Below are 12500 nucleotides of genomic sequence, written 5' to 3' on the forward strand. Positions count from 1 at the left end.
ATGATATCGTTTTATCGAGAAAAATTATATCGTGATAATTATCGTTATCGTTTTATCGCCCAGTCCTACTCCTGTAATGTGTGTGTGTGTGTGTGTGTGTGTGTGCAGTCCTGTCCAGAAACATCCTGAATGACGCGGGCTCTCTGGCGCTCCTGGAGGATCCGCTGGTTCCAGATCCCACAGAACTGAAGCTGTCAGACTCAGACTGGCCCTCAGATGCGCAGTCACAGTCCCAGTCGCAGGCAGAAGAGCAGAAGAACGGCACGAACGCAGACACACTCCTCTCTCTATCGGCTCCTGCAGGCGCAGACACACTCCTGTCTGTGTCTCTAACGGCTCCTGCAGACGCAGACGCAGCCACGCAGACGCATGCAGACGAGATGTGACCCTCTGTTAGATACGGTTCTATGGAGTCAATTTTGTGCCATAATTAAAGGGGTGGTTGATTATGATTTGACTTTTCTAACTTTAGTTAGTGTGTAATGTTGCTGTTTGAGCATGAACAACATCTGCAAAGTTACAGCGCTCAAAGTTCAAAGCAAAGGGAGATATTTGCTTTTAAAGAAATTGCTTTTTAAGAACTACAACAAACGGCTGGTAGAGACTACACCACATTCCTCCCGGGTTAGTGACATCACAAACCCTAAGATTTACATAAACCCCGCCCCCGGAACACGATAGATTGTCATGACAGAATATGCTAATCAATGACTTGAAGATAACTACACATCAGCTACATAAACTCATCAACTAACCATTCAGAAATGTCCTGTTGCTTCTACATGTTGTCACTTCTTCTTGAGTCTCTCCATCTTTGTCTGACTCCGGTTTGAACATAAAAGGCTAAAAGTTTTTGAAATTTTCAGTGCGTATGTGTGTGAGGTAATCAGAGCTGCTAACACACACACACACACACAAGCTCTTGAAGCTCCGCCCTCTGTGCCAGGAGCAGCAGCTCATTTGCATTTAAAGGGACAGACACAAAAACTGTGCATTTTTGCTCACCCTCAAAAAGTGACAACTTTAACATGCTATAAAAATATCTGTGGGGTATTTTGAGCTAAAACTTCACACACACACACTCAGGGGACATCAGAGACTTATTTTCCATCTGTGAAAAGGCCATTATACCACCCCTTTAAACAAACAAATCCAGCATTTTGCAAACAAACTCGATCTGCTTTGCAAAGGAAAACTCGACTCACAAACAAACAGAAAGCAATGTGGAAATACACAGGTCTATTTGAGTGAAAACGCAGAGGAGTAACAAATATGTATTGTGTTTTACAAATATAAAGAGTCATGAAACCCTCCTTTCAATTAAATTAAATGTTCTCATTAATGTATATAGAACGACAGAAATAGGCTCGTTCAGTGTGGACATAATCACTAATTTAGTCATTTCGCTCGCGTCCGATGTAGAAAAAATGTAAAAAGCAATTCAGTTTTGCGAGTCGAGTTTTCCATTGCAAAGCAGATCGAGTTAGTTTGCAAAATGCTGGATTTATTTGTTTGTTTAATTATTGCACGAAATTCACTCCATACGGTTCGGCATTATTTATTCTCTCTGAACTCAGACACGGGTGTGTTTGAGCAGCCAGTGTCGTCGTCTTCATCATCATCATGTGCTTTAAGTGTGTCACAACACAGAAATTAATACATATTAATGTTTGATTAAGGGACATTTCTGTTTGTACGTTCAATTTGTTTAGTGCTGATTTGGTTGTCATTTGTGCTGCTTTTTATGGAAACTTGTTTCCGCCACAGAATTATAAAATAAAAAAGGTAATTGCGACTTTTTATGCGACTCGCAAAGTTTTATGCGAGTTTATATCTGACCTTTGCATTTCTCGCTCCGAGTGAGATCTAGATATCAGACCTGAGTGAGTGTGAACGGATCTGATGTCAAACCGCTTCAGAATATCCATGTTTTCCTGCTTCCAAGGATTGGGTCTTTTCTTATTTTATTGTCTTCTGAATAAAAGTTACATTCATAATATGTGTTGTTGTTGTTGTTGTTGTTGTTAATTTGAGCCATTAACCATTAAAGAAAGACATAATTTAGTCCTGAAAACAGATATTAGAATTAAAGTTTAGAATTAAACTATTTAAAATGAACAAAACTAAAAAGATTTAAAGTAGTTAAAATAAAAAAATAAAACTGAAAGTTTTGAATTAAACTAGTCAATAAATGTAAAAAAAAAAAAAAAAGTTTAGAATTATATTAGTTCATATAAATTATGAAATTAAGTTTAGTATTAAACTAGTTAAGATATAAAAATTAAATTAAAAGTTTAGAATTAAACTAGTTAAAATAAATAATACAATTAAGTTTAGTATTAAACTAGTTAAGATATGAAAAAATCCAAAGTTTAGAATTAAACTAGTTCAAATAAGTTTAGTATTAAATTAGTTAATAAATTAAATTAAAAGTTTAGAATTTAGTCCAGAAAACAGAGATGACTCTTGATCCAGAATGTTCTTCTCTAAAGGTCATCATGTGTTTTACAATGTCTAATATATGATATCGCATACAGTATCCATACAGCATATTTCACTGCATTCCCAGCCATTGGATCGATTGATCTTTTTTTAATATTTATTTGAATTTGTCAATTATTTGAAATATCTGGCACTTCAAGGGAATTATTAGCTTATTCTTTAACTAGAAAAGCAAAGTTAATCAAGACAATCCTTGAATGTTGGCCTGAGTATTCTTTAAAAAAAAAAAAAACTCATCTGAACCTAAAAACATTATATATATATATAACAATAATTTTTCACATTTTGTCCCGTCTCTTGAACGCGCACTTTGATTTAGTGAAACTGCGTGTGCGCGCGCGCGCTGAGCTCATCACCGGAAGTTGTGCGCGTGAATTCACGGAGCGGTAAAATAACGGCAGAACGGATTTTCTGTGGGATAAACGCACCGGCGTCGCTGCTAAAGCGGTAAATATTGTTATTATATTGATTATGTGAACAGACTGAGGTCCTGAAGTTCGCAGTGGCGGGTTTATCTGTGTATGTTTGGCGCTGTTAGCTCGATGGGCTAACCGCTACTGAGGAGAGCAGAAATAAGCTAATTAAATGTGTACATATACATATATATAACAATAATAAAACACACACACACATATACAGTGTGTATACTAACATATAACTCATGTATATATAGTATGTATAGTATATCTACTAACAAAAAAAATCTGGTTTAAACCTGTATGACTGACTGAGTCCTGAGAAACACAAAAGAAGATATTCTATCATTCTGTTCTTTATCATACGCGTTTTATTTCCTTGTTTAAGTTGTTCAAGTGACATATAATCACTGTGACTGGATGTAAGCTGGGTCATCTGCAGAAACCAGCAGTAACGTTATATATGTGGAGCTTTAAGAACTAATGTTAGCCTGGCTGCGTGTTATTGTTTTGCTAAATTCTTTATACATATTAAGACAAATTTATCACAAATATCAGGAGTTATTTATTAACATTAAGGATTATTAACTTAAGAATGTTATTGAGATTGTTGGAAATTGTGGGTTTTGAACGTTTGTTTATTTATCTTTTATTTTAGTTTTTCAATTCTGTTATTTAATGTATGGAAATGTTTGTGTGAGAATGTCCAGATTCTTCAGGCTCAGATTGTGAGAGAATGGTTGGAGCATAAAACTCATTCCTTAAGTTCATGGAGAGTCTTTGGGATGTTCTGGAGGAGACTTCACAGAGTGCCGGACTCTTACATCATCAACACAAGATCTTGACTGTGATTGATGCATCTCTTCTTCTAAACCACAGGTCGAGATCTCTGACACACAACCCTGTGTGCGAATGTTCGCTGGAAACACCGACTCGTTGAACTGCTGATAACGACAGAACTTGCTAACATAACCCCAGAATGTTAGAGATGCGATCAAGGCTGAAGTGTGTGTATGTGTAATATAAGCACTAGTGTAACTGGTGTGTGTGTGTGTGTTGTGTGCAGATGCCTCACTCTCGGCGATACCTGTCGTCAGAGCGGAGTCGCAGTGGGAATCATCATGTTCGATACGAACGGCACCGGCGGAGACGCCGCACACGCAGCCGCTCCTCATCCTCCAGTGTCCAGCGGGACCGAAGCCGGAGACGGAACCGGGACAGACGCCAGCGCTCCAGGAGGTACCGCTCAGACTCGGGTGTCGGATACTGCTCATACAATTAAAATCTCGATTCCTCTAATCGATTCCTTTGTGAGCATTTCAATATGAGTTTAAACCAATTAAGCGCGAGAGACTCCGTTCTCATGTGTATCAGTATACTGGATCAGTGCAGCTCTTAAAGTGACAGCAGCCTAATATTCCTCTCTATAATAACACTAATATTCCTCTCTATAATAACACTAATATTCCTCTCTATAATAACACTAATATTCCTCTCTATAATAACACTAATATTCCTCTCTATAATAACACTAATATTCCTGCTCTATAATAACACTAATATTCCTCTCTATAATAACACTAATATTCCTCTCTATAATAACACTAATATTCCTCTCTATAATAACACTAATATTCCTCTCTATAATAACACTAATATTCCTCTCTATAATAACACTAATATTCCTCTCTATAATAACACTAATATTCCTGCTCTATAATAACACTAATATTCCTCTCTATAATAACACTAATATTCCTCTCTATAATAACACTAATATTCCTCTCTATAATAACACTAATATTCCTCTCTATAATAACACTAATATTCCTCTCTATAATAACACTAATATTCCTGCTCTATAATAACACTAATATTCCTCTCTATAATAACACTAATATTCCTCTCTATAATAACACTAATATTCCTCTCTATAATAACACTAATATTCCTCTCTATAATTACACTAATATTCCTGCTCTATAATAACACTAATATTCCTCTCTATAATAACACTAATATTCCTGCTCTATAATAACACTAATATTCCTCTCTATAATAACACTAATATTCCTGCTCTATAATAACACTAATATTCCTCTCTATAATAACACTAATATTCCTCTCTATAATAACACTAATATTCCTCTCTATAATAACACTAATATTCCTCTCTATAATAACACTAATATTCCTGCTCTATAATAACACTAATATTCCTGCTCTATAATAACACTAATATTCCTCTCTATATTAACACTAATATTCCTGCTCTATAATAACACTAATATTCCCGCTCTATAATAACACTAATATTCCCGCTCTATAATAACACTAATATTCCTGCTCTATAATAACACTAATATTCCTGCTCTATAATAACACTAATATTCCTCTCTATAATAACACTAATATTCCTGCTCTATAATAACACTAATATTCCTCTCTATAATAACACTAATATTCCTGCTCTATAATAACACTAATATTCCTGCTCTATAATAACACTAATATTCCTCTCTATAATAACACTAATATTCCTGCTCTATAATAACACTAATATTCCTCTCTATAATAACACTAATATTCCTGCTCTATAATAACACTAATATTCCTCTCTATAATAACACTAATATTCCTCTCTATAATAACACTAATATTCCTCTCTATAATAACACTAATATTCCTCTCTCAGGGTTTTTCCTGGCTCAAAATGAGGTGGAGGTGGTAAAATCCTAATAATGTATTTTAATAATAAGGTCATTAAATGTTATTTTTCATAGATCATCATATAGCCTAATGTGTTTCCCACATTATTTTTGTGGGTGTAGCCTGGTACCCCTAGGGGGGTCCGGGGGCATGCCCCCCTGGAAGAAATTTTTGTAAATTTTAAAGATAAATTAATTAATCTGGTGCACTTTGAGTCACCCGAATCCACTGTTAAAAATAAATAATCGATCCGCAAACCGCCCTTATTCTTTGATTTATATATCTGCATCTGATCATCACAATACAATTATTCAAATTCTCAGTGTTAAGCATGATAATATGTTAACATATCACACTGAAGTTGGCTAATTAAAAATTAACATTTATTTAAAATAAAAGTTCTTCTTTTGGCAAAATTACAATTCCTTAATAGCCTTAACAAGGCTTTACTCCCTTCAGACTTAAATTGTCAATGTTTCATTACATCACTGTTGGAAAACACTTTTTTAAAGGGCATTTTTCCCCTAATTTTATTAAATGTTTGCTCCATCTTTCATTTCAAATTCTTAAATTTGATTATTTGATTATTATTAAAATAAATTACAATAATAACACTATAGCTGTTACCAATCAAATTAAATAATTTACATTGAAAATTATAACTGTATATTAAATTAGATTATTTATATATTTTTGAATATACAAATAAGGAATGTTGAAAAGAATGATACTTTATGAAACTAAACCGCCAGTAGGAGGCGGCAGGCGACCGTCTTAATGAGCGAGTCATTGAGTCATTCATTCAAACGATTCGTTCAAAAGGCTGATTCATTCAGAATGAGGCAGTTTAAGAATAGGTAATTGAATCTTTGACTCAACCGATTCGTTCAAAACGCTGAATCATTCATTAATGAAACATGGCTGAGTGTTGCTGTGAGATGCGCTATGGTTCTGCTGTGATCTTTGTTTGGAACTATTTTCGCTGCTGAAACAGAACAAAAACAGTCATTGCGTCTAAAATGTAAGTGACTTAATTTTAATGATTTGTTTATTGAACTGTTATGATTATGAAATCAGTCTCGGTTTCAATCTTGATGGCATTCAGGAAAACAGCACTCTGGTCGTGTGTAACGTTAGCCAAGGCTATTGTTTTTTCTTAACTATAATATGTTATAAATAACATCGCAAGCCTCTACAGCGCAACTTTGTTACCGTTAGTAGCCTACATTAGGTAGGCCTATATTATTATCAACTATTAAATGAAATAAAACAGAATCATCCTCACGTTTTCGGTGATTATCTAGTTTTTTATTTATTTTTATATTAAAAATTGTTTTAATCAGGGCATTTGTCCGGATGGGCTACAATTCTCTCTCACTTTTCCCTTCAAAAAAAAAAAAAAAAAACCGTGTCCCGGACACAGTCTATGGTTATTGTCGAGTCCTGATATGTTTTCCTTGATTGGTTTTGACTGAAGAGAATTACGTTGTTGAAAACGAAAGTAGAGTGACGCACGTTCATTAGCGCGATGAGAGTTCCGTGTCTTTATTAAACTCAAAACAAAATGATTTATCTGTCATCCACCCTCGATTAATTGGAATGGAATATTTTTATTACTTGGCCCACCCGACCCGCGGATTATCCGCGCACTGCGCGCAGCACTATACGGTTTGAGAATGGGCACAAGCGGTCCGAGTGTCGAGAGCCGGAGGCGGCACGAAATTTGACGAAGGCGGCCGCCTCATAATTCTCTATGCAGGAAAAACCCTGTCTCTATAATAACACTAATATTCCTGCTCTATAATAACACTAATATTCCTCTCTATAATAACACTAATATTCCCGCTCTATAATAACACTAATATTCCTGCTCTATAATAACACTAATATTCCTCTCTATAATAACACTAATATTCCTCTCTATAATAACACTAATATTCCTCTCTATAATAACACTAATATTCCTCTCTATAATAACACTAATATTCCTGCTCTATAATAACACTAATATTCCTCTCTATAATAACACTAATATTCCTGCTCTATAATAACACTAATATTCCTCTCTATAATAACACTAATATTCCTCTCTATAATAACACTAATATTCCTCTCTATAATAACACTAATATTCCTCTCTATAATAACACTAATATTCCTCTCTATAATAACACTAATATTCCTCTCTATAATAACACTAATATTCAACACTAATATTCCTCTCTATAATAACACTAATATTCCTCTCTATAATAACACTAATATTCCTCTCTATAATAACACTAATATTCCTCTCTATAATAACACTAATATTCCTCTCTATAATAACACTAATATTCCTCTCTATAATAACACTAATATTCAACACTAATATTCCTCTCTATAATAACACTAATATTCAACACTAATATTCCTCTCTATAATAACACTAATATTCCTCTCTATAATAACACTAATATTCCTCTCTATAATAACACTAATATTCAACACTAATATTCCTCTCTATAATAACACTAATCAGGCAACAGAAGACTACTATTTGTTACGTTTGGTAATTTTTTATTCATTCTTTTTTAATTACTGAGTGTTTATTGTCTTTAATAATGCTTGAAGTTTGTTATTTTGGCTAGTTGTTCTTCTATGGTGTTTTTAAACCACAGGCAAACGCTCCTTGTGTAAGTGTTCTTCAGCCTGTCGATATATGTTTATGATATTCAGATACAATTACATGTTTTGCAATAAGACTAAAAGTGAATGATATCTACGTTTTGTTTTGTTTTTTGCCTTATTGGAATCGAAATAAGGAATCGATAGGTATCGGATTCGTTAATATTGAAACGATACCCAACGCTAGAACCACTCTATGACTGCTATCTGCCCGATCTGGTCCACACTCATGTGTGTGTGTGTGTGTGTGTGTGTGTGTGTGTGTGTGTGTGATCCTCCAGTTACGACGACCACAGGCTAAGCAGCAGACGCTACTGTCGCGGCGAGCGCGAGGAGTTTGTGGAGAACGGCTTCTTCCGACACACACACTTCTCCCGTCGCTCTCACGACTTCCGTTCGGATCGGGATCCCGGAGCGGATCAGAGGAGCAGTCGACGCATGCGCAGACACCGCAGAACCAGGACCCGCTCCAGAACACACTCCTTCAGTCAGAGCCGGTCCTTGTCCTCCGTGAGTACAGTGCTACACACACACACACACACACACACACTGACACGATTAACACACGGTCCCAGCGTGACTCTGTTCACACTGTCCTGGTCTCATCATGTGTCTGTGCTGTGTTTACATGCTCTGAGTTTATTCAGTCCCAAATTAATCATATCCACTTTCAGATTCAGAAAGTTCTGTTTCAATGATCTCTAAACTTTAAGTGTGTGTGTGTGTGTGTGTGTGTGTGTGATGGGTAGGTTTAGGGGTAAGGTTAGTGTGTGTGAGAGAGAGATGGGTAGGTTTAGGAGTCGTGTGTGTGTGTGTGTGTGTCTGTGTGATGGGTAGGTTTAGGAGTCGTGTGTGTGTGTGTGTGCAGGGCTCCAGACTAACTTTTTTCACCTCCGTCCTGGAACCGTCCTGAAAAACTATTTGAACCGTCCTAAAGTGAATGTCAACCGTCCCAAAATAAACATGTTGTTTCTGTACTTTGTTATTATCATCTATAGTTGTTAGTTACATAATAAAAACACCATTCAAATGTTTATGATATATATTATTATATTTATTTAGCTCCATTCAAAGTAGTTATCTGTAAACAGGTAAAAAACAGATTTAATAAAAAATAACAGGAGTTAAATGCTTTATGTATTCATGCAGAACAAATTTTTTTTCTTCTTTTTTACATATACGAAAAATAACAAATACATACAGCTCAAAACGTTTTTGAGTTGGTTGGATTAAAAAATAACAAATAAATACAGGTGACTACATATCTCAAAAATATCATCATTCTTTATTCTTTCAAGCAGCAGACATATTTATTTGTATGAATTAAATATAATGAATCATTATTAAAGCTATTAACGAGCAGTGAATGCTTTTCTCTTTTTCTTTTGTTGCTTGATAAATATTAAGGACACAGACCGCATTAGGTTTATTACCCACTGTCACTTTAAGACATCATGTCCAATGACATGCGGATCCAATTGCACTGATGCACATAGATACACTCACAACTGTTTAAGACATAACCGACATAGTTTACGTGAATACTCTCCAAAACGGACATTTAGACATATTTGTGTGCATTTGTCCACTCAGACACGAAAGAGAGCTCAGTTCAGTACTCGCGCGCTGTATAGGTGTCTCTGTGCATGGCTGCACGCTTCGGGTCGGGTGTGTGCGCACAGAAAACCGTACCGAATAGAGCTCTTTTTTTGCGTCGTCACTCTTATTCAGATCTATATGTCTGCTCTACTCATTCTCCCAGACGTTTAAGTTTTTTAACGTTTTATGAGACATGCAGGATTCAGCGCATGTCAACCCGTGTGCCGCTGGGTAACGTTAGATCAGCACGTTACAGTACAAATGTGCGCATCAAACGCAGGACATCAGTTCTGACTGGATCGCTTCCCAAATCGTCACTATCTAACATTTTTGTCTAGTTTTTATTCGTTGACGAAAATGTCAATAGATTTTTGTCATGGTTTGTGTCATTCAAAACTAGTTTTATTTAGTTATCGTCTCGTTTTTGTCTGTGAAAATAAGCCATGTGATAGATGTGAAACAAGTCTCCGGGTGAGTAGCTGGCCAGTGATAGTAACTATAGTAACCGCATGAGAAGACGCGCTCCGTTGTAGTCAGCGCTTGGTCGGTTAATTTTGGCATTTTCTAAGTAAGTTACCCTAATAGGCTAGTAATAAATGAACACACATACAAAAATTTCTTTCGTCCTGTAGGCGTCCTGGAGAATATTTCTGTTCGTCCTAAACACATTTTCTATCGTCCCCAGGACGATAGGACGCCGTTAGTCTCGAGCCCTGGTGTGTGTGTGATGGGTAGGTTTAGGAGTCGTGTGTGTGTGTGTCTGTGTGATGGGTAGGTTTAGGAGTCGTGTGTGTGTGTGTGTGTGTGTGTGTGTGTGTGTGTGTGTGTGTGTGATGGGTAGGTTTAGGGGTCGGGTTAGTGTGTGTGAGAGAGAGAGATGGGTAGGTTTAGGAGTCGTGTGTGTGTCTGTGTGTGTGTGTGTGTGTGTGTGTGTGTGTGATGGGTAGGTTTAGGGGTCGGGTTAGTGTGTGTGTGTCTGTGTGATGGGTTAGGGTTAGGGTTAGTGTGTGTGAGAGAGAGAGATGGGTAGGTTTAGTGGTCGGGTTAGTGTGTGTGTGAGAGAGAGAGAGATGGGTAGGTTTAGGAGTCGTGTGTGTGTGTGTGTGTGTGTGTGTGTGTGTGTGTGTGTGTGTGTGTGTGTGTGTGTGTCTGTGTGTGTGTGTGTGTCTGTGTGATGGGTAGGTTTAGGGGTAAGGTTAGTGTGTGTGAGAGAGAGAGATGGGTAGGTTTAGTGGTCGGGTTAGTGTGTGTGTGAGAGAGAGAGAGATGGGTAGGTTTAGGAGTCGTGTGTGTGTGTGTGTGTGTGTGTGTGTGTGTGTGTGTGTGTGTGTGTGTGTGTGTGATGGGTAGGTTTAGGGGTCGGGTTAGTGTGTGAGAGAGAGAGAGATGGGTAGGTTTAGTGGTCGGGTTAGTGTGTGTGTGTGAGAGAGAGAGAGAGATGGGTAGGTTTAGGAGTCGTGTGTGTGTGTGTGTGTGTGTGTGTGTGTGTGTGTGTGTGTGTGTGTGTGTGTGTGTGTGTGTGTGTGTGATGGGTAGATTTAGGGGTCGGGTTAGTGTGTGTGTGTGTCTCAGGATTTCCCCTGGGGCCCGTCAGGAACGTTTAAAATTAGCCCAAGTCTCCTCACTCTCTCTCACACACACACACACACACAAACACTTGAAGATTTTCTCCTGTTCCTACAGTTTCTCTCTCTCTCTCTCTGTCAGTCAGATGTAGGCTAAATGTGTGTATTAGACTGGAGTTATGGGTAAAACAGAGCTTTACTCAGTGTTTAAGAGCGTCTTGGACTGCCTCTGCCTGTGTGTGAGTATCCTTCACACTGTGTGTCTGTGTGTGTTTATTAGTTGTGTTTTGGGTGCAGATCTTTCTCCAGCACTGAGCGAATCTGATAAAACCTTCTTTAGTGACGAAGTGATATGTTAAAGTATATATTATTATATATTTATATATATTAAAGTTTTTCTCATATTTGTGTTAGTCAGTGAACATTATGATGAACTTTATATGAAAGCTCTGCGAGACGATGAATGTGTTTTCCTGTTAGAATGTTTTAAAGGTCCCATGACATGAAATTTTCAATTTCTGAGGTTTTTTAACATTAATATGAGTTCCCCTAGCCTGTATATGGTCCCCAAGTTTCTAGAAATTTTAATCGGTGTAAATCGAGCTTTTGCTATCTTTCTCTGCCTTTGAGAAAATGGAGGCTCAACCGGGCTGATCTTGAATCTCCTCCTTATGACGTCATAAGGAGAAATGTTACCTCCCCTTTCTCTGCTTTGCCCGCCCAGAGAATATTTTCCGCCCATGAGAAAATGAGCTAACGAGGAAGTAGGAACGCGCGCGCGATTTTAGTTTGTCCACGAGAGATATCATGGCTTGTGAGCGAGCGAAGCATAATAATTGCTCAATAACTGGATGTACAAATGAACACCGAAGGGTCAATACAGAGCTGGGCTTGCTGAACGTCTGAAATTCTGGATCAGTAACAACTCTCTTTGGCTCAGCTACACACCTCGGACAAGTAAGTCAACTATTATATACAAGTGTGTTGCTTTACTGTTTATGGTTACCTAGCTTGTTACACGTAGAATGTGGCTGTCACATTA

At 37.0% G+C, this 12500-nt stretch overlaps 2 protein-coding genes across 5 annotated transcripts in view; both read left to right on the forward strand.

Moving 5' to 3' along the window:
• The window catches only part of creb3l4 (cAMP responsive element binding protein 3-like 4), a 12026-nt gene extending 10027 nt beyond the window's left edge, over positions 1-1999 (forward strand). Inside the window, exon 10 of the mRNA XM_082149278.1 lies at positions 109-1999. Coding sequence (XP_082005404.1) covers positions 109-386 — 278 coding nt within the window. The 3' untranslated portion in view covers positions 387-1999. The remainder of the gene's footprint in view (positions 1-108) is intronic.
• An 821-nt stretch (positions 2000-2820) lies between these two features.
• Positions 2821-12500, forward strand: part of clk2b (CDC-like kinase 2b) — a 32484-nt gene continuing 22804 nt past the window's right edge. For all 4 annotated transcript variants that reach the window (XR_014200567.1, XR_014200568.1, XM_082149264.1 and 1 more), the window contains exons 1-3: positions 2821-2949; positions 3985-4157; positions 8576-8804. Coding sequence is in view for 2 of the 4 variants with exons in the window: in XM_082149264.1 (XP_082005390.1) it covers positions 3985-4157; positions 8576-8804 (402 nt within the window). In the remaining 2 variants the exon portion in view is untranslated. The remainder of the gene's footprint in view (positions 2950-3984; positions 4158-8575; positions 8805-12500) is intronic.

Source organism: Leuciscus leuciscus, assembly GCF_965113295.1.
Source record: "Leuciscus leuciscus genome assembly, chromosome: 20".
Classification (NCBI taxonomy): domain Eukaryota; kingdom Metazoa; phylum Chordata; class Actinopteri; order Cypriniformes; family Leuciscidae; genus Leuciscus; species Leuciscus leuciscus.